General features: G+C 46.8%; 1 protein-coding gene across 5 annotated transcripts in view; it reads right to left on the reverse strand.

The window, feature by feature from the left end:
* The window catches only part of LOC140426789 (C-terminal-binding protein 1-like), a 140,413-nt gene that overhangs the window by 23,845 nt on the left and 93,238 nt on the right, over positions 1 to 23,330 (reverse strand). For all 5 annotated transcript variants that reach the window (XM_072511959.1, XM_072511956.1, XM_072511957.1 and 2 more), the window contains 4 exons: positions 16,032 to 16,176; positions 3,798 to 4,004; positions 2,704 to 2,918; positions 1,297 to 1,427 (listed from right to left, as the gene is read on the reverse strand). In XM_072511959.1, the coding sequence (XP_072368060.1) occupies positions 1,297 to 1,427; positions 2,704 to 2,918; positions 3,798 to 4,004; positions 16,032 to 16,176 (698 nt within the window). The remainder of the gene's footprint in view (positions 1 to 1,296; positions 1,428 to 2,703; positions 2,919 to 3,797; positions 4,005 to 16,031; positions 16,177 to 23,330) is intronic.

Here is a 23,330-nt window from a genome sequence, read left to right on the forward strand (position 1 = left end):
CTTTCCTTCCCCATCTTTCCTAAACACAATATCCAGGAATAATTATTACCCAGTCATTGTATTTTGGAGGCAGGTCTCTTTCACTGCTGCAACATTACATCCCCCGGTGATGCCTGCAACTGCAGCTCATCTATTTTATTTAGCTCGCGTGTACATTCACATATATGCATGATAAACAAACGTTAGTCCTTACTGCATTCTCTCTTACACTGACCCCACTTTATGCCCATTTCTTACTCCAGTGCTAGCAGTTTCCTCCCACACCTGTCTTTTGTGCATCTGGTTTCTCCTTTCTAACGTTATCCCCTGGTCCCCACCCCTCTGCTAAGTTATCTTAAATGGTCCCCTACAACACTGGTAAATCACCCCCAATTATATGGGTCTCGGCCCTGGCTGAGGTGTAACCCATCAGGTCCCACCCTCCACTAGAACCAATCCAACATCCCAAGAATTGATACAACTCCCTCCTGCACCATTTCTTCAGTCAGGTATTTATCTGCTGTATCCTCCTATTTCTATGGTCACTCGTATATGGCACTTGGGTCTACACCACAACCCACTATTATTCTTGTAGGCTGCTTATGTTACATGTCATCCTATTTTCTGCTGATTGGTACAGCATCTATAACGTGCACACTCTGGGCGTACTCTTTAAACGTCTCACTCTAGGGGAGCTCCTTAACTGGATTATAGTTTATTTTTGAAGGACAGGTCCAATACTTTGCAGACACATGTGATCTTAGACACATGTGATCTTAGCACATTTCCCTCTCCATCTTTCCTGAAGTTGCAGACTCCCTGCTGACTTATTACTCCAGTGTCGCAATCAAATCATTATTACTTGTGTAAGCATGGGCATCTGGCTACTTGACGATGTAACGCATTAAAAGAACTTGAACCTGTTCATCCCAAAATTTACATGTGTAGTGGCATCCGGGACCAGTCAATCTTTCACCCATTCTAAGGCTAATTGGAGTGCTGCTCCAGTTGAGGGTAATTTATTCAGTGCACAAGGGAAACTGAATCGTGGGATCTTCCCAGTTCGTCAACTACTCACTGGGGCTTTGGCGAAGGAAGGTGTGGTGGTTTTGGGGGGGGGGGGGGGGGGGGGGGAGGGGAGAGAGAGAGAAGGCAGTGAGGTACCCAAACTCATTCTGGGAGGAAAATAATTTTATCGCTCTCCTTACTGCCCACTCACACCACAAACTGCAGTCAAACTAAACACGCATCCCAAACAGTCTTGATCAACCCACCTCTCCTTCCTTTTTGAAAGTCACCCCACATGCTGTACCTCACCTGAAAGGTTCTGATTCGTGGACATCTAAAGCCGCTCCTCGTATCCGTCCATCCTTCAGTGCCTGGCTCAGTGCTTTCTCATCCACCAGCCCCCCCCGTGCTGTATTCACCAGGAACGCCCCCTGACGCATCTGTGGATTGGTTACAATATTACCAATAGAAACAACAGGGCAACATTGAGCGACCAGATGTAGAATAGTTCCATGAACAAATTTAATACAATAATGTACTACAATATACAAAGGAGACAACATTTTCTGATGCACAGATTGCTGCTCAATAAAACAGACGTCAAGAATTAATCAACCTCTGTAAAAGTTCTTATGCATTCGATGACACTAATCAGTTACCATCTGAACTGACAGTCAGTCCCAGCAGGAGTGACCCCAACAGAATTAGCGCCATTCAATATTGAGACTGTGAGTATAAAAGAATTAACCTCAAACAAGAGTACCGGATTTACACATCATCAAAATAGCCAATTTTGCAAACAATCCAATTTTCAAATTAGGGGCTTGGCAACTCATAGGTATTCAATTAGCTGACTGCAACAATCTATTAAATCACAAAAATATAGCTACAACTCACAGTCTTAACAGATGATCTTGAAGAATATGGCAATAATGGTCAATGATGCATTATTAGCATAAAGGCTATGTGCAACAGGCTCTTACAAATTGTCATCTTGCAGCACGAGATTAGATAACTTGGTACAGAAGGGGATGAAACCTGGGATCTTCACTGTCTGTATGGTTCAGCTGGTAACTGAGCCACGGGGAAACATCAGACTACTGTGCTGTGGGTGGAAGTCTCAGCTTAGTACAGGTACAGTGGAGTAATTCAGAAAACTATGGAGTTCAGGTATTCAAATTCAGTTTTTTTTTTTAAATCTGGAAATAAAATCAGAAAGTGATCACAAAGCTGTTGGGATTGCTGCAAAATCCTAATTGGTTCACTAACGTCCATTAGGGAAGGAAACCTGCTGTCCTTACCTGGTCTGGCTCTAGTCACACACCAACATAGTCGATTCTTAACTGCAGTCTGAGGAGGCCTAGCGAGCCATTCAGTTGTACCAAACTGCTACAAAAAATAATAAAACTGTTCTTTCAGTAGTTCAAGAAAGGACTTTAGGGATGACCAATAAATGCCAGCCTTGACAGTGACGTCCACATCCCGAGAATGAATTTAAAAGCCTTCCCTGAAGCTACACCACCTAATGTTCATTCTAATCGATCGACAGAAATCTGGGGATTATGTACTTAAAAAAGGCTTGGAGGATGTACTAACAGCAGTCACATTTAAACAGTGCAAACGTCTCCAAGGATTTCACACAAATTGTTTCCCCCCCCCACCTCCCCCCAGTGACATACTGACTCAGTAACACACAAGACCCTGCCCTCTCTCTACCTGTTTGATGGTGAAGTCATTGATGAGGTGGTGATTGTGCTCATTCAGGCTACAGTGCAGGGTCACACAATCACTGTGAACCAACAGGTCCTGTAAGGTGCTTATTCTCTGGAGGCCAAGCGACTTCTCCACTCCATCTGGCAGGTACGGATCATAGAAAATCACATTAAATCCAAATGTTTTTGCCCGTAAAGCCACTGCCTGACCAACACGGCCTGCAACAGAAAAGGATCACGTTAGACATCAGAAACAAATAACAAATACCAGCAGCCTCCCCCCCCCCCCCCCCCACCCCCCCCCCCCCCCCCCCCACCAGCCGGTGATCAAGTTGGGAAAACACAGAGCAGGCAGTCCGAGCATCAATAACAGATTTGTGTGCAGTTAGCCGAGCTCAGCTGAGGCAGAAGTTGGGATAGGTTTGGGCACTGTTCCTGCTCCTAATCACCATCCAGTAACTGCAGGAGACCGAAGACACAGTAGGAGAGGTCAGCACCCACGTGCTAGCAATCTGGTCTGCATCCTTCTGTCTGACTGTCATTTACTTTTACCAGGCTCCTGGAGCCTGCTCTCCTTAGCCAGTTATATTTCTTTTCCTACCTGCCTTTCCTCCATCTCTTTATTCAAATATTCTGCGTATTGCATGTGTTTTTCATTTCTCCCAATATGCCCAATGTCTCATGCTGATTTCACATAAGCCATTAAATCATTACCTTTCCACTTATGCACTTTACAAGCTCAAGCTATTCAATGGGGTTTTGGGGGGGGGGGGGGGGGGGGGGAGAGAGTGAGAGAGAGAGAGCGAGAGAGAGAGAGACTGGGGTGGGTGATCTTTTCTCCTCATTGCGCTGATTCAAATGCTGTTTTTAATATTTTTAATCCACACTAAAAGGAACAATTTGTCTGTTCTCGCTCCAGATACCGTTTGACCTGCAGAGTGCTTGGGATGCAGAATTGGAAATTGCAGAAGTTAGCACCAATGCTTGCAGAGCTATAAGACAGCCTTCAGAAAAGGAAGATAAATGTGGGGAGAAGGAGAAAGAGAAGTCAGGGATATTCATATAGCTTCAGGATTACACGGCATCTACCTAACATACCCAGGCCAATGATACCCAGAGTCTCTCCACGGATTCGAGCTGCTCCTGCAGCTACCTCTCGGATCTGTTCAACACTCGACACCCTCGTCCCCTCTCGCAAAGCCTGGTGGAGCCACGTTGATCGTCTGTAAAGGTTTAATATGTGACACAGTGTAGAGTCTGCTGTCTCTTCCACCGACGATGAGGGAATGTTGCACACTGCAATCCCTGTAACAAAAAACAGTCAATTAAGTATTACAGGCTTCTAGTTGTGGTGTGTAGAGAGGGGCTGCACACAAGGTAGCTCCCGACAGGGTTCACGATTTTAAGCCATTTTCTGGGTTATTTTTTCAAAAAGTCCCATCTACAAGATAATATAAGATGCCCACATTAAAGAGATGCCAAGAAAGGCCAGGGGAAAGAAACTCGCGGATAGAAATTCGTTGCTGGACTCGGCGACTTCATGAAGCTCCTTTGTGGAGAAAATGGCAGAGGCTGCTTCGTTGACTCCATCCGCTCCAATCATATCCGATCTGCTGGCTGGTATAACATATTGGCGACGGAGTTTGATAGATAATTTGAGAAGCAGTGGCGCGTTGTGTCTGGGGAACTTCGAAAATCCATAGAGGAACCAGGCCCTGGGTCCCATACAGCATCCTCTTGAGAAGGTAATGGGTTTGGATTGGATTTGTTTATTGTCACGTGTACCCAAGGTACAGTTAAAAGTATTTTTCTGCGAGCAGCTCAACAGATCATTAATTACAGGAAAAGAAAAGGAAATAAAAGAAAATACATAATAGGGCAACACAAGGTACACAATGTAACTACACAACACCGGCATCAGGTGAAACACACAGGGGGTGCAGTGTTAATGAGGTCAGTCCATAAGAGGGTCGTTTAGGAGTCTGGTAACAGCGGGGTAAAAGCGGTTTCTTAGGCTGTTCGTGCGTGTTCTTCTGTATCTCCTGCCCGATGGAAGAAGTTGGAAGAGTGAGTAAGCAGGGTGGGAGGGGCTTTGACGCTAATGGAGCATGGTACGGTGATTAAGGGCGTGGAGACAACTTTGACGGCAAGCAAATTGCCGCACAGGAGGCTGAGATCGCTCTGGCGACCAGCGAGAATAAGATGCTAAATGCTAAGGTTTGGCAATCTTGAAAACCGCTTGAGGAAGCACAACCGCAGAATCATGGGGTTGCCAGCCAGAGGGTGTGGAAGACCGGAGTGTATTTTTTGTTTGGGAAGATGATGGGGGAGGATGTATTCACGTCCTCTCCGGAGCTGGACAGGGCCCATCGGACAATCCGTCAGAAGCCCCAAACCACCACTGGCAGTCATTGTACGGTTCCACACTTTTCAAGAGAAGGAACAGGCCCTGAAATGGGCCAAGGAGCATTGGGATGGTAAATGGGAAGGTCACATCATCAGGATCTATCAGGATGTTGGTTCGAGCTAAACTGGCAAGGAAGCGGGTCGCTTTCAACAAGGCCAAAGCTGCCCATGTATAAGAGTGGAGCTCAGTTTGCGGTGGTGTACACAGCGAGGCTTCGAGTAACTTATGAGTCAAAGGACTATTATTTGAAGCATGGGAGGAGACGGGCGCCCTTGTTAAAAAACATGGGCTCGATTCGAGTTCATTGTGTGTTCTTGAGATTTTTGATTGTGGAGGGTGGAAGGGGTATTGGGGTGCTTTGTATATATGTATTGGTATTTCTTTGTTCTTGGGTGGGATGTTTTGTTTTACATGACAGATGTTGGTGGGGAGGTTTAATGTTATGAGGGGTGCTGATACATGTATTATGGTTGTTACGGGAAACATTTAGTTCTTGATGGGAATAACATTTTGGAAGGGGTTTTGTTTTACTTTATGTCCTCGGGACGCGCAGCAGGTTTTTTTTTTAAACCCTGGGTGGAGGCTGTCCCGCTAGTAGTAAAGTCAGCTGGCTAACGGAGCTAAGTGGGGGATTTTGCAGCATGGTGGCACGGTGTTTAGCACTGCTGCCTCACAGCACCAGGGACCCGGGTTTAATTCCAGCCTTGGTAACTGTGTGGAGCCAGCGGCATGTGTAACAGTGGTTCGCACTGCTGCCTACGGCGCTGGGGAACCGAGTTTGAATCCCGGCCGTGGGCCTCTGCCCGTGTGGAGTTTGCACATTCTCCCCCTGTCTGCGTGGGTCTCACCCCCACAACCCAAAGCTGTGCAGTCTAGGTGGAATGGCCACGCTAAATTGCCCCTTAATTGGAAAAAAAATAAATAATTGGGTACACTAAAAAAAAAAAATTAATTATGGAGTTTGTCCTTTCTCCCAGTGTCTGCTTGGATTTCCTCAGAGTACTCCAGTTTCCTCCCAGTCTGAAGGTGTGCAGGTTAGGTGGGGTTCTGCGGTTACGGGGAGAGGGTGGGGAAGTGGACCTGGGTAGGGTGCTCTTTCAGAGGATCGGTGCAGACTTGATGGGCTGAATGGCCTCTTTCTGCACTCGAGGAATTCTGTGGTTCCATGTAGCTGCAGCTTATTATACCAGTTTTGTTTGGCATAATGACACCAGTGGCACCACGGCTGGCTCTGATGTTCAGAAGGGAGGGTCAAAGCGCAGAAGAGTAATAGTTATAGGGGACTCTATAGTCAGGGGAACAGATAGGCGCTTCTGTGGACGTGAAAGAGACTCCAGGATGGTATGTTGCCTCCCTGGTGCCAGGGTCCAGGATGTCGCCGAACGGGTAGAGGGAATCCTGAAGGGGGAGGGCAAACAGGTAGAGGTCGTTGTACATATTGGTACTAACGACATAGGCAGGAAGGGGCATGAGGTCCTGCAGCAGGAGTTCAGGGAGCTAGGCAGAAAGTTAAAAGACAGGACCTCGAGGGTTGTAATCTCGGGATTACTCCCTGTGCCACGTGCCAGTGAGGCTAGAAATAGGAAGATAGAGCAGACAAACACGTGGCTAAACAGCTGGTGTAGGAGGGAGGGTTTCTGTTATCTGGACCACTGGGAGCTCTTCCGGGGCAGGTGTGACCTGTATAAGATGGACGGGTTGCATCTAAACCGGAGAGGCATAAATATCCTGGCCGCGAGATTTGCTAGTGTCACACGGGCGGGTTTAAACTAGTATGGCAGGGGGGTGGGCACGGGAGCAATAGGTCAGAAGGTGTGAGCGTTGAGGGAGAACTAGGGAATAGGGACAGTGTGGCTCTGAGGCAGAGCAGACGGGGAGAAGTTGCTGAACACAGCGGGTCTGGTGGCCTGAAGTGCATATGTTTTAATGCAAGGAGCATTACGGGTAAGGCAGATGAACTTAGAGCTTGGATTACTACTTGGAACTATGATGTTGTTGCCATTACAGAGACCTGGTTGAGGGAAGGGCAGGATTGGCAGCTAAACGTTCCAGGATTTAGATGTTTCAGGCGGGATAGAGGGGGATGTAAAAGGGGAGGCGGAGTTGCGCTACTTGTTCAGGAGAGTATCACAGCTATACAGCGAGAGGACACCTCAGAGGGCAGTGAGGCTATATGGGTAGAGATCAGGAATAAGAAGGGTGCAGTCACAATGTTGGGGGTATACTACAGGCCTCCCAACAGCCAGCGGGAGATAGAGGAGCAGATAGGTAGACAGATTTTGGAAAAGAGTAAAAACAACAGGGTTGTGGTGATGGGAGACTTCAACTTCCCCAATATTGACTGGGACTCACTTAGTGCCAGGGGCTTAGACGGGGCGGAGTTTGTAAGGAGCATCCAGGAGGGCTTCTTAAAACAATATGTAAACAGTCCAACTAGGGAAGAGGCGGTACTGGACCTGGTATTGGGGAATGAGCCCGGCCAGGTGGTAGATGTTTCAGTAGGGGAGCATTTCGGTAACAGTGACCACAATTCAGTAAGTTTTAAAGTACTGGTGGACAAGGATAAGAGTGGTCCGAGGATGAATGTGCTAAATTGGGGGAAGGCTAATTATAACAATATTAGGCGGGAACTGAAGAACATAGATTGGGGGCGGATGTTTGAGGGCAAATCAACATCTGACATGTGGGAGGCTTTCAAGTGTCAGTTGATAGGAATACAGGACAGGCATGTTCCTGTGAGGAAGAAAGATAAATACGGCAATTTTCGGGAACCTTGGATGACGAATGATATTGTAGGCCTCGTCAAAAAGAAAAAGGAGGCATTTGTCAGGGCTAAAAGGCTGGGAACAGACGAAGCCTGTGTGGCATATAAGGAAAGTAGGAAGGAACTTAAGCAGGGAGTCAGGAGGGCTAGAAGGGGTCATGAAAAGTCATTGGCAAATAGGGTTAAGGAAAATCCCAAGGCTTTTTACACTTACATAAAAAGCAAGAGGGTAGCCAGGGAAAGGGTTGGCCCACTGAAGGATAGGCAAGGGAATCTATGTGTGGAGCCAGAGGAAATGGGCGAGGTACTAAATGAATACTTTGCATCAGTATTCACCAAAGAGAAGGAATTGGTAGATGTTGAGTCTGGAGAAGGGGGTGTAGATAGCCTGGGTCACATTGTGATCCAAAAAGACGAGGTGTTGGGTGTCTTAAAAAATATTAAGGTAGATAAGTCCCCAGGGCCGGATGGGATCTACCCCAGAATACTGAAGGAGGCTGGAGAGGAAATTGCTGAGGCCTTGACAGAAATCTTTGGATCCTCGCTGTCTTCAGGGGATGTCCCGGAGGACTGGAGAATAGCCAATGTTGTTCCTCTGTTTAAGAAGGGTGGCAGGGATAATCCCGGGAACTACAGGCCGGTGAGCCTTACTTCAGTGGTAGGGAAATTACTGGAGAGAATTCTTCGAGACAGGATCTACTCCCATTTGGAAGCAAATGGACGTATTAGTGAGAGGCAGCACAGTTTTGTGAAGGGGAGGTCGTGTCTCACTAACTTGATAGAGTTTTTCGAGGAGGTCACTAGGATGATTGATGCAGGTAGGGCAGTAGATGTTGTCTATATGGACTTCAGTAAGGCCTTTGACAAGGTCCCTCATGGTAGACTAGTACAAAAGGTGAAGTCACACGGGATCAGGGGTGAACTGGCAAGGTGGATACAGAACTGGCTAGGCCATAGAAGGCAGAGGGTAGCAATGGAGGGATGCTTTTCTAATTGGAGGGCTGTGACCAGTGGTGTTCCACAGGGATCAGTGCTGGGACCTTTGCTCTTTGTAGTATATATAAATGATTTGGAGGAAAATGTAACTGGTCTGATTAGTAAGTTTGCAGACGACACAAAGGTTGGTGGAATTGCGGATAGCGATGAGGACTGTCTGAGGATACAGCAGGATTTAGATTGTCTGGAGACTTGGGCGGAGAGATGGCAGATGGAGTTTAACCTGGACAAATGTGAGGTAATGCATTTTGGAAGGGCTAATGCAGGTAGGGAATATACAGTGAATGGTAGAACCCTCAAGAGTATTGAAAGTCAAAGAGATCTAGGAGTACAGGTCCACAGGTCATTGAAAGGGGCTACACAGGTGGAGAAGGTAGTCAAGAAGGCATACGGCATGCTTGCCTTCATTGGCCGGGGCATTGAGTATAAGAATTGGCAAGTCATGTTGCAGCTGTATAGAACCTTAGTTAGGCCACACTTGGAGTATAGTGTTCAATTCTGGTCGCCACGCTACCAGAAGGATGTGGAGGCTTTAGAGAGGGTGCAGAAGAGATTTACCAGAATGTTGCCTGGTATGGAGGGCATAAGCTATGAGGAGCGATTGAATAAACTCGGTTTGTTCTCACTGGAACGAAGGAGGTTGAGGGGCGACCTGATAGAGGTATACAAAATTATGAGGGGCATAGACAGAGTGGATAGTCAGAGGCTTTTCCCCAGGGTAGAGGGGTCAATTACTAGGGGGCATAGGTTTAAGGTGAGAGGGGCAAAGTTTAGAGTAGATGTACGAGGCAAGTTTTTTACGCAGAGGGTAGTGGGTGCCTGGAACTCACTACCGGAGGAGGTAGTGGAGGCAGGGACGATAGGGACATTTAAGGGGCATCTTGACAAATATATGAATAGGATGGGAATAGAAGGATACGGACCCAGGAAGTGTAGAAGATTGTAGTTTAGTCGGGCAGTATGGTCGGCACGGGCTTGGAGGGCCGAAGGGCCTGTTCCTGTGCTGTACATTTCTTTGTTCTTTGTTCTTTGTAATGTTTTTGATTTGTTGGGGGTTGTGGGTAGGTGGGAGGGGGTATTGTTCATTTTCATGTTACTGGTATGGAAATTTGGGAGGGTATGGTTTGGGCAGCAGGAGAGGTAGTATTGGTTTGCTGAGTGACTACAGATTTTTCTTTCATTAATTTTGATTTGATTTATTGTCACATGTACCAAGGTACAGTGAAAAGTATTGCTCTGCATAGTCCATACAGATCGTTCCATATATGAAAAGTCAGATCGGATTTACTCAAAGATGGCGCTGGAGTATGGTGACTCTGTGAGATCTTCATTTGGCTTGCTGGTGGGTTTGGCAGCCATCTTGGGTGGGCCTTGTGCCTGCACTCTGAGTAGTTGCTTGACAATTCCTTTCAGTAGAAATGTCTGACTCCGGGATAAGGGTGGGGTGGGAGGCCTACAATTCGGTTGGTTGCCTGGAATGTAAGAGTGACCGAGTTGAGGGTGTTTGCTCGCTTGAAAAGTCCGAGTGCTGAGGTGGTGTTTTTGCAGGAGAGAGACCAGCACAGGTTGCGAGAGGTGTGGGTGAACCAGGTATTTTATTCAGGCTTCAACGGTGGTACTCAGGGGGGTGGCGATATTGATCACGATACGGGTTATTTTCTGAGCTACCAAGATCATGGCGGACTTGCAACATTTTTTAGATCCAAGAGACATTGAATTTTCTTTTTTGCCCCCCCCCCCCCTCCTCGTGTTCACCAGGTTTACACTAGGATTTACTTTTTTCTGGTGGGAAGGTCCCTTCTCTCCTGGGTGAGGAATAATAATCTTTATTAATGTCACAAGTAGGCTTACAATAACACTGCAATGAAGTTATTGTGAAAAGCCCCTAGTTGCCACACTCCGGCGCCTGTTCGGGTACACGGAGGGAGAATTCAGAATGCCCAATTCACCTAACAACACATCTTTCGGGACTTGTGCGAGGAAACCGGAGCACCCGGAGGAAACCCACGCAGACACGGGGAGAACATGCAGACATCGCACAGACAGTGACCCAAGCCGGGAATCGACCTGGGTCCCTGACGCTGTGAAGCAACAGTGCTAAACACTGATACCGTGCCACTGTACGGAAGGCGAGGTACTCGGCTATTGTAATTTAGGACCTCGTGCCACACTTTGTGGACTTTGTTCTGGAGTCAGGCCCCTCTCAGCACCCACCGTGGAGGTTGAATGCAGCGCTATTAGCAGATAAAGGATTTTGTGGATGTACGACTTCTGCTATTGAGGAATATGTCCGGTTCAATAAGAACGAGTTTGCCTCACCTTCCACACAATAGGAAACCCTTAAGATAGTTATTAGAGTGGAGATAATCTCATTTAAAGAGCCTATGGACTGGACTGCGAGGGGGAAGCGGCAGAGGCTGGTGGACTCTATCCTTGGGGTGGATTCATCAGTACTGGCTTGATCCTACCCCGGAGTTGTTGGCATGCAGACAAAAGCAGCAGACACGGTTTGAACTGCTGTCAACAAGGTGGTTGGCCAGCCTCGGTGCTCGAGGTGGGTATTTTAAGACTATGGGGAGGTCAGTCACCTTTTAGCCCATCAGCTTTGCAGGCAGGCGGCTTTCCTAGAGATCGCACAAGTTAGGGATTTGAGTGGCAGACTGATTTCTGCTTCGGGCAAAGTCAACATGGCTTTTGAGACATTCTGCAAAAATCTTTATAGGTCAGCGTCCCTGGAGAAGAGTTCAGACATGGCTGAAATTTTAGATGGGTTGCACTTCCCATTGGTAGACAGAGAGGAGGGAGGAGTTGGAGGCCCCGTTAACTCCCGAGGAGATACTGAAAGATATTGGATCAATGCACACGGATAAAGCCCCGTCTCTGATGGGTTCCCGATCCAGTTCTATAAAGAAGTTTGCAGGTCAGCTGACCCCATTAATATTTGACATGTTCAATGACTCTGTCCTGGAGTTTATTGCCCGCCACATTTACACAGGCTTTTCTCTTATCCTGAAGAGGACCACCCCAAGAAATGTGGACCATGTCGTTTTTGAACGCTGACGGCAACATGCTAGCCAAGGTGTTGGTGATGTAATTAGAGACCTGTCTCCCGGAGAGGACTGCAGAAGTCCAGACAGGCTTTAAGGGTCGTCAATTGTCGGCTAATATAAGACGGTTGTTGAATGTTGTTCTGTCCCCCTCTCCTGTATCCGAGCCAGAGGTGATTGTGTCCATGGACACTGAGAAAGCATTTGATAGGGTGGAGTGCGGATATCTTTGGGGTTCTAAGGAGGTTCGATCTGGGGCAGAAGTTCATTTTGTGGGTTTGATTATTGTATAAGGCCCCATGGCTTGTGTCGCACTAATGCCTTGAGCTAGAGGTATTTTCTGTTGAACAGGGGTACAAGACAGGGGTGTCCACTGTCTCCGCTTTTGTTTACAACCTTAGCGACTGAACCATTGGCCATAGTGTTGAGATCTTCCAATAAGTAGAAGGGGATAAGGCAGGGAGGGAGGAAACAAAGGGTGTCTTTACATGCATATGGCCTGCTCCTTTATATTATGGTTCCAAACTCCGCTATGGATGAGAAAATGAAGCTACTTAGGAGTTTTGGCTCATTATTGGGGTAGAGGTTGAATCTGGATAAGAGCGAATATTTTTCAGTCAATCCCTGGGAGGGGAGCCAATCTGCGGGTATTACTGTTTCGTCTTGCAAGATCTAGCTTTCGTCATCTGGGAATCCAGGTGGCCCATGATTGGGCGCCACTGCATAAACTGAAGTATGCTCACCTGGTGAGTGGGGTAAACCTGACTTGCAAAAGTGGGATAACCTCCCCCTGTCCTTGTCGGGTAGGGTCCAGACAATCAATGTCTCCCCAAGTTCTTTTTTGTTAGGGTTAACAAATTGGTGTCCTCCTTTATTTGGGCGGTCAAGACCCCAAGGATCCCAAGGTGTTTCTCCCGACGGCTGGACAGTTGGAGGGTTTAGTGTTATCCAATTTGCTATTTTATTACTGGGCTGCCAACATTGGGTGGGTTAGCGTTCCATATGGTGACAGAAGGAGCAAGTTCTTGTTGGGACACTTGTTTGGATGCCTTGGTAACTGCCCCACTTCCTGGGAGTTTTCTTCGAACCCAGTGGTGGTGTCCATCCTAAGGGTAAGGAAGCAATTTAAGCAACATTTTAAGCTTAGCTCCATGTCATTGTTCACCCCTATTTGTGGTAACCATCATTTTGAGCCATCAGGTTTGGACTTGACGTTTAGGTCGTGGGTGGGGAAGGGTCTAGAGAGGCTTGGGGACTTGTTCGTGGAGGGGTGGTTTGCCAGCTTTGAGGAGCTGTTGGTAAAGTTTCAACTTTCTGGGGCAAATTTGTTCCAATACATCCAGATTCATAACTTTGTGCGAACGACTTTCCCTCTTTTCCCTTGTCACCACCACCTTCCCTGTTGAGGAGGATTTTGTCTGTCTTTAGCCGGTTTGGTGGGGTTGAGGAGGAGGAGAGAGAGAGAAAGAGTACTTTGGGTATCTATGGCCAGATCTCATCAGTGGAGTCGGCCGCAGTGGCTGAGGTGAAGGCAAAGTGGGAGGGGGAATTGGGGCCCATTTTGGATGAAGGGTGAACTCCACGTTGTCCTGTGCGCAACTCCGCCTGATCCAGTTTATGGTGGTGCATAGGGCCCATCTAACCAAGGCCAAGATGAACGGTTTCTTTACTGGAGAAGAAGTGTGAGCGGCGTTTTCGGGGACTGGCTATCCACACTCATATGTTCTGGTCGTGTCCCAAGTTGCTAAGTTTCTGGATCTCCATCTTCAGCACCATGTCAGTAAGTCCAAACATTGAGCTGGAGCCTTGACCTTTGGTGGCCATTTCGGGGTTTTGGACTTGGCGGTGCTGCAGACGGGGGTGAAGGCAGATGTTCTCGCCTTTGCCTCGTTAATAATCTGGAGGCGAGTTCTGTTTGGGTGAAGGTCTCCTACTCTGCTCAGTGCCTCAGCCTGGTCGGGTGACCTCATTGAATTTTTTTTGTATTTGGAGAAGATCAAATACACCATCGAGGGATCGGTTGAGGGGTTCTACCGGAGGTGGCAGCCATTCATTTCCATTTTTAAAGAATTAGTCACCGTCTGGTGTTGGGGGGTGGGGGGTTTGTACATGGTTGGGGGAAGTGGGCTTGTTGATGTGATCTATACTGTTGGGTGTGTTTCATTTAGAGGGAAACCTGTAACATCTGTTTTCATATGGTTATGTTGTCAAAAATGAAAATTCTTCAATAATTGGTTTTTTTTAAATTAAGTACCGTCACTAAATGTTGGTAACCCTGTTAGTTATCAGATTACCAAATTCCCTATAAATGTCATTGATCAAGTTGACTTTACCAGCATTATTAATTGGGCTGGAAAAAAGACAAGTCTTTCAGCTAAAGCAAAAGAATGTCAATACTGGGGAGCGGACTCATTCTCATTCTGGCATTTAATATTTGTACCAATCACATCCTAAATAAATAGAGCAGATTAGGCACAAAACTATACTCCATTTCTACACAATACCATCGGGCATTCTTTAGTTTGGTGCACGGATTGCACACAATATAATGCTCCCCCTACATTACTCTAAAGTGACCAGCAACGTCCAAATTACAGCCTCCGGCCTGGGAGCTGGTCTGTTCAGCCTGCAAAAGACAAAACCTGCATGTAAACCCTTCCAACAATGTAGTGCTGCCAGTCCCCATCATTTGCAGCTTCTCCCAATACACTCCGGTTACAAAACCAAATTAAGCTCTCAGGCAAACTACCAGTCTAGCAAACAGTTCTATTCACTTTTTCATGTCCTTCTCTCAAATCTCCAACTCCTTTTGTTCATCCATCTATTAAGTTAATCTTGAATGTTGACATGCACATCAGCCACTAATCCTGGAAGTGAATTCCATAGCATCAATTTTCTGTGGGGAAAGTTTCTTCTGACCATTGCTCTCAATCTCTCGCATCTAATCCTGCATTTTTGGCCACTCTTTTTTGACCGCTCAACTAAAATAATTCCTGTCTACCCGGCCTCATCCTTTCATAATCTGAAACATGCTTATTACATTGGCTGATAAAGTGCTGTTAAAACCAATTTCTTTATTTGTTTTTCCTCAGACTGGGCAGCAACCTGGTAAATCTGTACTACCCTTCCAAAAACTGTTGCACAGAGAACAGACATGTCACCTCAAACTAACTGGAGAACGTGAAGGAGAAGAGAAAAGCATTTAAGTATTAAAGAACATTGAAAAACTTTTTTTTTAATATAAAGCAGGACATTTCAAACAGGCTTCCTTTGACTATTTGAAAATGTTGTTCCCTATGTAGCCATAAGGCTCAACAATTAAACAAACAGTACCCAACACCCTTGTGTCAGATGCTTAAATGTAATCACTTAATTATTGCTCATTGAATTTGATGACAACGGTCGTGTGTGATATTATTGCTCAGTAAGGAGCAATGGACTGCTGAAATTCAGATTTTTCAACAACATGGACATTTCCGTACGATATGCTAAGTGGTAGATTTGTGATAGTAGTAACAAGTTTAGTGAAGTGTGCTGAGATTGGGGCATTCTGTCCACAGCCTACACTAGAGAAGGGCTTGTACACGACTTGCTTTAAAAGGTGTCAATAGTCTAAAAGGTACCTGAAGAAATTCTCATTTTCAACTTCAACAACCCTACTGGAGATGATCTCACCAACCACTTATCCGCCCTCCCAACAGTGGGACAAGATCTAGAACTCACCAAACAGTCCAAAACAGAAGGCAAAAAGCTTTCACCATTCAAAGGTACAATACGAAATTCCAGTGCACTACCCCAACATGAAGAGAAAGTCGGTGATTATGGAGAAAGCAATTTATGCAGTAGCAGGAGAATAAACACGACAGCTACAATTAATCAACGGTAGTCACCAAGTCAACAGATAATACAAGTAATTATTTAGTACACTCAACCCTCAGATAAATCAAATGGTATATACATCAGACCAAACTGAGCGCTAACAAAGTGTCCACCAGCCACCATATGACTGCAGAGTAGGGCAGCACAGTAATCTGGTGATTAACATTGTTTCGTTGGGAGTTGGTTTGATTCTCCTCCACCTCACAGAGGTCCGAGTGGGCTATAGCCCAATCCCTTACCCAAATCTGCAGCCGATTTGATGTCAACATTGTCGTAGCCGCTGCCAATCCTGACGATAATTCGAAGTGCTTTGAATTTCTCAAGGTCCTCTCGTGTTAATGTAATGGTGTGGTACATCAGGGCACCCACTGCTTCATTCAGTACCTGCATGGAGACAGAGTCTGATCAGTCTGGCCTTTTCTTCATGTACACCCAAGTGGGCATAGCACAGGTATAGAAGCGGAGCTCAGTTTCCCCTACGGCATACTTTTGCTAAATTCAGTCACTTTAAATAAAAAACTTAACTATCCAATCGTACAAATTAAGCAACTTTAATATAATGGAGTCAGGTTTCTGATTGCACAGTAATTCAAAATAAGAAACTTCAAATTGAATAGGAGTAAACCACAATGTCCTATCAAGGCTTGTTGGGTTAGACACAACAGGAGACGAGTAAAACGTTTCCTACCTGTCCATCAGCCATTCATATTTTACATACTGTATGGGTCAAAGGTTCTCTAAATAACCCCCAGGAGACACACCCAGATTGTTCTACAGGCTCAAGTCACCACCCTACTATCAATTTGCTCAAACACGCGCGCACACAGCTGTTCGTGCAGTGTACACAATACTTTTGCACATCCGTTTCAACAGCTGTCACCCGTGACAGTCTCTATCCAACAATTTATACTTTCCAAGCAACTCGCAATTGAAAGGGCAAGGATACAGAAAAGCTTTATGGGGATATTTCCAGGAAAACCAGGAACTTGACTAGATTGGAGAAGCTGGGTCTATTCTTTTTATATCACCTTTTTTCTTTGTCTTCTCTTTAGAGATGTTCAAAACCATGTGGGACCTGACCTGGCCAGAGTGGTTAGGTAGACTAGTTAGGTAGACAGTCCCCATTGGCAGAGGAACCAGAATTTTAAAGGTGATTGGCATAAGGAGCAATGGTGACATGAGGTGACATGTTTTACCCAGTGAGTTGCTAGAATCTGTAATGCACTGCCTGAGAGCATGGCAGAGGGAAACTTAATCATAGCCTTCAAAAAATGAATTGGGTAAATATCTTTAAAAAAACAGAATTGCAGATCAAGGGGAAACGAGAAGGGAGATGGACTAAATTAATTCTTACAGAGAGCCAGCTCTAACACGACAGGCCGCACGGCCTACTTGTGTTGTACCCATTCTATTAAAGGACTGAATCTAAAAGTGTTCGATTGGCACGGTATAAAAACAACCCAAGTCACTACTAGACATTTTGGTCACATAACCAGCTGCATGAAGGTGTCACAGACTACACTTCACTGAAATTGTAATGTTGATGCAACACATAAATTTAAAAAGGTTTGCTCTGATGCATTTTTGTATTTATTTTCTTATAGGCTATTTAATGGCAAACATTGACCTCCCACACAAATGGAGAGAAACATACCACTGGCGGAATTACCAAACATTTTGCATCAATTTCAGCCTCAGAGTTCCAGCTGATAACACAAATACAAGAGAATCACTTCCAATAATTATTCCCTTGCACCTCAGTCCCAGTTAACCCTAATGCAGGAAACCCATCTCGTTCAGTGTAGCTAAACTAAACTATTAGGTTCAAAATTATGCTAACCTTGCATAGTGCTCAAGGTGGACACAAATACATTTCTTAACCAAAGGTTAAAGGTATCAAATAGGAATCAGTCTGACTTTAACACTTTGTACAAAGTGTAGACAAAACGGCGGCTATATTTGTCCACAAGAACTATCAGCAGGCATAGGCCACTTAGCCCCTCCAGTCTGCTCCGCCAATCAATTTGACTATGAATGATATGCGTGTCGCCTCAACTCCATTTTCCGAATTTGTTCCCCTAACACTTAACTCACCTGGCTGATCAAAAATATATCTCGGCTTTGAATATATTAAATGACACAGCCGCCACTGCCCTCTGGTGAATTGAATTCCACAGACTAATCGACTCTCAGAGGAAAGACTTCTTACTACAGTCCTAAATGGGAGACCTTTAACTTATAAAATGTGCTCTCTGGTTCGACATTCCCTGCAAGAGGAAATATCCTCTCAGCATCCATCCCGTCAAGATCCCTCAGGGTCTTTCATCTATCAATAGGATCACCTCTCCTTCTAAATTTCCTTCAGGGAAGGAAATCTGCCATCCTCACCTGGCTTACATGCAGCTCCAGATCCACAACAATTTATTTGACTCTTAAATGTCCTCTAAAATGGCCCAGCAAGCCACCCAGCTGTATCAAAAATGCTACAAAGTCTAAAAGGAAAAATATCGGCATCGACCTGGGCACTGGAAACAACAACGGCAAACTCAGCCCTGTGAACCCTGCAAAGTCCTCCTTACTAACATCTGAGGACCTGTGCCAAAATTAGGAGAGTTGTCTCACAATCTAGTCAAGCAACAGGCGGCCAGTCATACTCACAGAATCATACCTTACAGGCAATGTTCCAGACACCACTATCACCATCCCTGGGTATGTCCTGTCTCACCGGAAGGACGGACCGAGCAGAGGTGGCGGCACAGTGGTATAGTCGGGAGGAAGTTGCACTGGGACTCCTCAACATCGACTCGGAGTCCATGAAGGCTCATGGCTTCAGGGCAAACATGGGCAAGGAAACCTTCTGCTGATTACCACGTACCATTGACCATCAGCTGATGAATCAGTACTCCGCCATGCTAGGAGGAAGCACTGAGGCTAGCATGGGCACAGAATATACTCTGGGTAGGGGGCTTCAAAGTCCATCACCAAGAGTGGTTTGGTAGCACCACTACTGGCCAAGCTGGCTGAATCCTAAATGAATAGGGGGGGGGGGGGGGGGGGGGGGGCAGCGGCGGCACGGTAGCACAGTGGTTAGCACTGTTGCTTCACAGCGCCAGGGTCCCAGCTTGGGTCACTGTCTGTGCGGAGTCTGCATAATCTCCCCGTGTCTGCGTGGGTTTCCTCCGGGTGCGCCGGTTTCCGCCCACAGTCCAAAGATGTGCAGGTTAGGTGGATTGGCCATTCTAAATTGCCCTTACTGGTTAGGTGGGATTACTGGGTTACGGGGATAGGTTGGAGGTGTGGGCCTAAGCAGGGTGTTCTTTCCAAGGGCTGGTGCAGACTCAATGGGCCGAATGGTCTCCTTCTGCACTGTAAATTCGATGTAAATAACTGCTAGGCTGGGTCTGAGACAGGTGGTAAGGAAACCAACAAGAGGGGAAAACATACTTGATCTCATTCTCACCAACCTGCCCGCCGCAGATGCATCTGTCCATAACAGTATCAGCAGGAGTGACCACCGCACAGTCCTCGACGAGGCCAGGTCCCATCTTCACATTGAGGATACCCTCTATCGTGTTGTATGGCATTACCATTGTGCTAAATGGGATAGATTCAGAACTGAGCAAGCAACTCAAGACTGGGCATCCATGAGGTGCTGTGGACCATTAGCAGCAGCAGAACTGTACTCAGCCACAATCTGCAACCTCATGGCCCGGCATTTACCCCACTTGACCATTACCACCAAGCCAGGGGATCAACCCTGGTTCAATGACGACTGCAGGAGAGCATGCCAGGAGCAGCACCAGGCATACCAAAAAATGAGGTGTCAACTTGGTGAAGTTACAAGACAGGACTACTTGCATGCCAGACAACATAAGCAGCAAGTGATAGACAGAGCTAAGCGATCCCACAATCAACAGATCAGATCTAAGTTCTGTAGCCCTGCCACACCCAGTCGTGAATGGTGGTGGACAATAAACAGCTCACTGGAGGAGGAGGCTCCACAAATATCGCAATCCTCAATGATGGAGGCGTCCAGGACATCTGTGCAAGAGACAAGGCTGAAGCATTTGCAATAATCTTTAGCCAGTGGTGTCGAGTGGATGGCCCATCTTGGTCTCCTCCATTGGTCCCCAGCATCATTGATGCCAGTCTTCAGCCAATTCGATTCACTCCATGTGATATCTAGGAACGGCAGAAGGCACTGGACATTGCAACGGCTATGGGTCACGACAGTATTCTGGCAATGGTACTGAAAACCTGTGGTCCAGTACCGGTCCCTAGCCAAGCTGTTCCAGTACAGCTACAACACTTGCATCTACCTAGCAATGTGGAAAATTGCCCAGGCCTGTACACAAAAAATAGGACAAATCCAACCGAGCCAATTACCGCCAATCGACTCTCAATCATCAGTAAAGTAATGGAAGAGGTCATCAACGGTGCTATCAACTGGCACTTACTTCGCAACAACCTACTCACAGGTGCTCAGTTTGGGTTCCGCCAGGGTCACTCAGTTCCTGTCCTCATTATAGTCTTGGTTCAAACATGAAAAGGGGTGAGGTGAGAGTGATTGCCTTTGACATCAAGGCAGCATCTGATTGAGTATGGTATCAAGAAATCCTTGCAAAACTTGACCACTGCTACTCAAAAATCAAGGGCGCCTACCGTTCCATCCCCCGACCGCACTTTGGGAAATCAGACCATAAGACGGTGCTCCTTCTCCCGGCATACAAGCAGAAACTCAAGCGGGAGAATCCAGCTAAGAAGGTTGTGCAGTGCTGGTCCGAGGAGACAGAAGAGCTCTTACGTGGCTGCTTAGAGACAGTGGACTGGTCCATATTGAAGAACTCAGCGACCAACTTAAATGAGTATGCCACCACCGTCACAGACTTCATCAGCAAACGTGTGGACGACTGCGTGCCAAAGAAAGCAGTACGTGCGTTCCCCAACCGAAAACCATGGCTCAATCGCGAGATTGACTCCCTACTGAAGGACAGATGAGGCGTTCAAGGCAGACGGCCCTGACCGATACAAGAAATCCAGGTACGACCTCCGCAAAGCCATCCGGAATGCCAAGAGAGAATATCAAACCAAGCTAGTCACAGACAGACTCTCGGCGGTTGTGGCAAGGACTAAACAACATAACGGGCTATAAAGCGAAGCCAAACAGTATCTCTGGCAGCAGCACACCCCTCCCTGATGAACTCAATGCATTCTATGCTCGGTTCGAGCAGGTAACCAACAATCCGCTGGCGAGTGCCCCAGCAGCCCATAATTCACCCATACCCACCATCACAGGTTCCGAAGTCAGATTGGCCTTCCTGAAGGTGAACTCTCGGAAGGCGACGGGCCCAGACAGGTTCCCTGGTCGTGCACTCAGAGCCTGCGCGGACCAGCTGGCAGAGGTATTCGCGGATATCTTTAACCTGTCCCTACTCCACTCCGAGGTCCCCACCTGCTTCAAGAAGACCACCATCATACCGGTACCAAAGAAGAACCAGGCAATGTGCCTCAATGACTACCGACCAGTGGCCCTGACTTCAGTCGTAATGAAGTGCTTCGAGAGGTTGATCATGAAGCGCATCACCTCCATACTCTCAGAACGCCTTGATCCACTGCAATTCGCATACCGCTGCAACCGGTCCACATCAGACACCATTTCCCTGGCCCTACACTCATCCCTAGAGCATCTCGAAAACAAGGACTCCTACATTAGACTCCTATTTATTGGCTACAGCTCCGTCTTCAACACCATAATCCCAGCCAAGCTCATATCAAAGCTCCAAAACCTAGGACTTGGCTCCCCACTCTGCAACTGGATCCTCGATTTTCTGACCAACAGACCACAATCAGTAAGAATGAACAACAACACCTCCTCCACAATAGTCCTCAACACCGGCGCCCCGCAAGGCTGCGTACTTAGCCCCCTACTCTACTCCCTGTACACACACGACTGCGTGGCGGTTCCAACTCCATCTACAAGTTTGCTGACGGACTTCAGTAAGGCCTTTGACAAGGTCCCTCATGGTAGACTAGTACAAAAGGTGAAGTCACACGGGATCAGGGGTGAGCTGGCAAGGTGGATACAGAACTGGCTAGGTCATAGAAGGCAGAGAGTAGCAATGGAAGGATGCTTTTCTAATTGGAGGGCTGTGACCAGTGGTGTTCCACAGGGCTGTGCTGGGACCTTTTCTGTTTGTAGTATATATAAATGATTTGGAGGAAAATGTAACTGGTCTGATTAGTAAGTTTGCAGACGACACAAAGGTTGGTGGAAGTGCGGATAGCGATGAGGACTGTCAGAGGATACAGCAGGATTTAGATTGTTTGGAGACTTGGGCGGAGAGATGGCAGATGGAGTTTAATCCGGACAAATGTGAGGTGATGCATTTTGGAAGGTCTAATGCAGGTAGGGAATATACAGTGAATGGTAGAACCCTCAAGAGTATTGAAAGTCAAAGAGATCTAGGAGTACAGGTCCACAGGTCACTGAAAGGGGCAACACAGGTGGAGAAGGTAGTCAAGAAGGCATACGGCATGCTTGCCTTCATTGGCTGGGGCATTGAGTATAAGAATTGGCAAGTCATGTTGCAGCTGTATAGAACCTTAGTTAGGCCACACTTGGAGTATAGTGTTCAATTCTGGTCGCCACACTACCAGAAGGATGTGGAGGCTTTAGAGAGGGTGCAGAAGAGATTTACCAGAATGTTGCCTGGTATGGAGGGCATTAGCTATGAGGAGCGGTTGAATAAATTTGGTTTGTTCTCACTGGAACGAAGGAGGTTGAGGGGCGACCTGATAGAGGTCTACAAAATTATATGGGGCATAGACAGAGTGGATAGTCAGAGGCTTTTCCCCAGGGTAGAGGGGTCAATTACTAGGGGGCATAGGTTTAAGGTGAGAGAGGCAAGGTTTAGAGTAGATGTACGAGGCAAGTTTTTTACGCAGAGGGTAGTGGGTGCTTGGAACTCGCTATCGGAGGAGGTGGTGGAAGCAGGGACGATAGTGACATTTATGGGGCATCTTGACAAATACATGAATAGGATGGGAATAGAGGGATACGGACCCAGGAAGTGTAGAAGATTGTAGTTTAGTCGGGCAGCATGGTCGGCACGGGCTTGGAGGGCCGAAGGGCCTGTTCCTGTGCTGTACATTTCTTTGTTCTTTGATATGACCATAGTGGGCCGGATCTCGAATAACGATGAGTCCGAATACAGGAGAGAGATAGAGAACCTAGTGGAGTGGTAGCGACAACAATCTCTCCCTCAATGCCAGCAAAATTAAAGAGCTGGTAATTGACTTCAGGAAGCAAAGTACTGTACACACCCCTGTCAGCATCAACGGGGCCGAGGTGCAGATGGTTAGCAGTTTCAAATTCCTAGGGGTGCACATCTCCAAAAATCTGTCCTGGTCCACCCACGTCGACGCTACCACCAAGAAAGCACAACAGCGCCTATACTTCCTCAGGAAACTAAGGAAATTCGGCATGTCCACATTGACTCTTACCAACTTTTACAGATGCACCATAGAAAGCATCCTAT

The sequence above is a fragment of the Scyliorhinus torazame genome, chromosome 7, assembly GCF_047496885.1.
Source record: "Scyliorhinus torazame isolate Kashiwa2021f chromosome 7, sScyTor2.1, whole genome shotgun sequence".
In the NCBI taxonomy this organism is placed as follows: domain Eukaryota; kingdom Metazoa; phylum Chordata; class Chondrichthyes; order Carcharhiniformes; family Scyliorhinidae; genus Scyliorhinus; species Scyliorhinus torazame.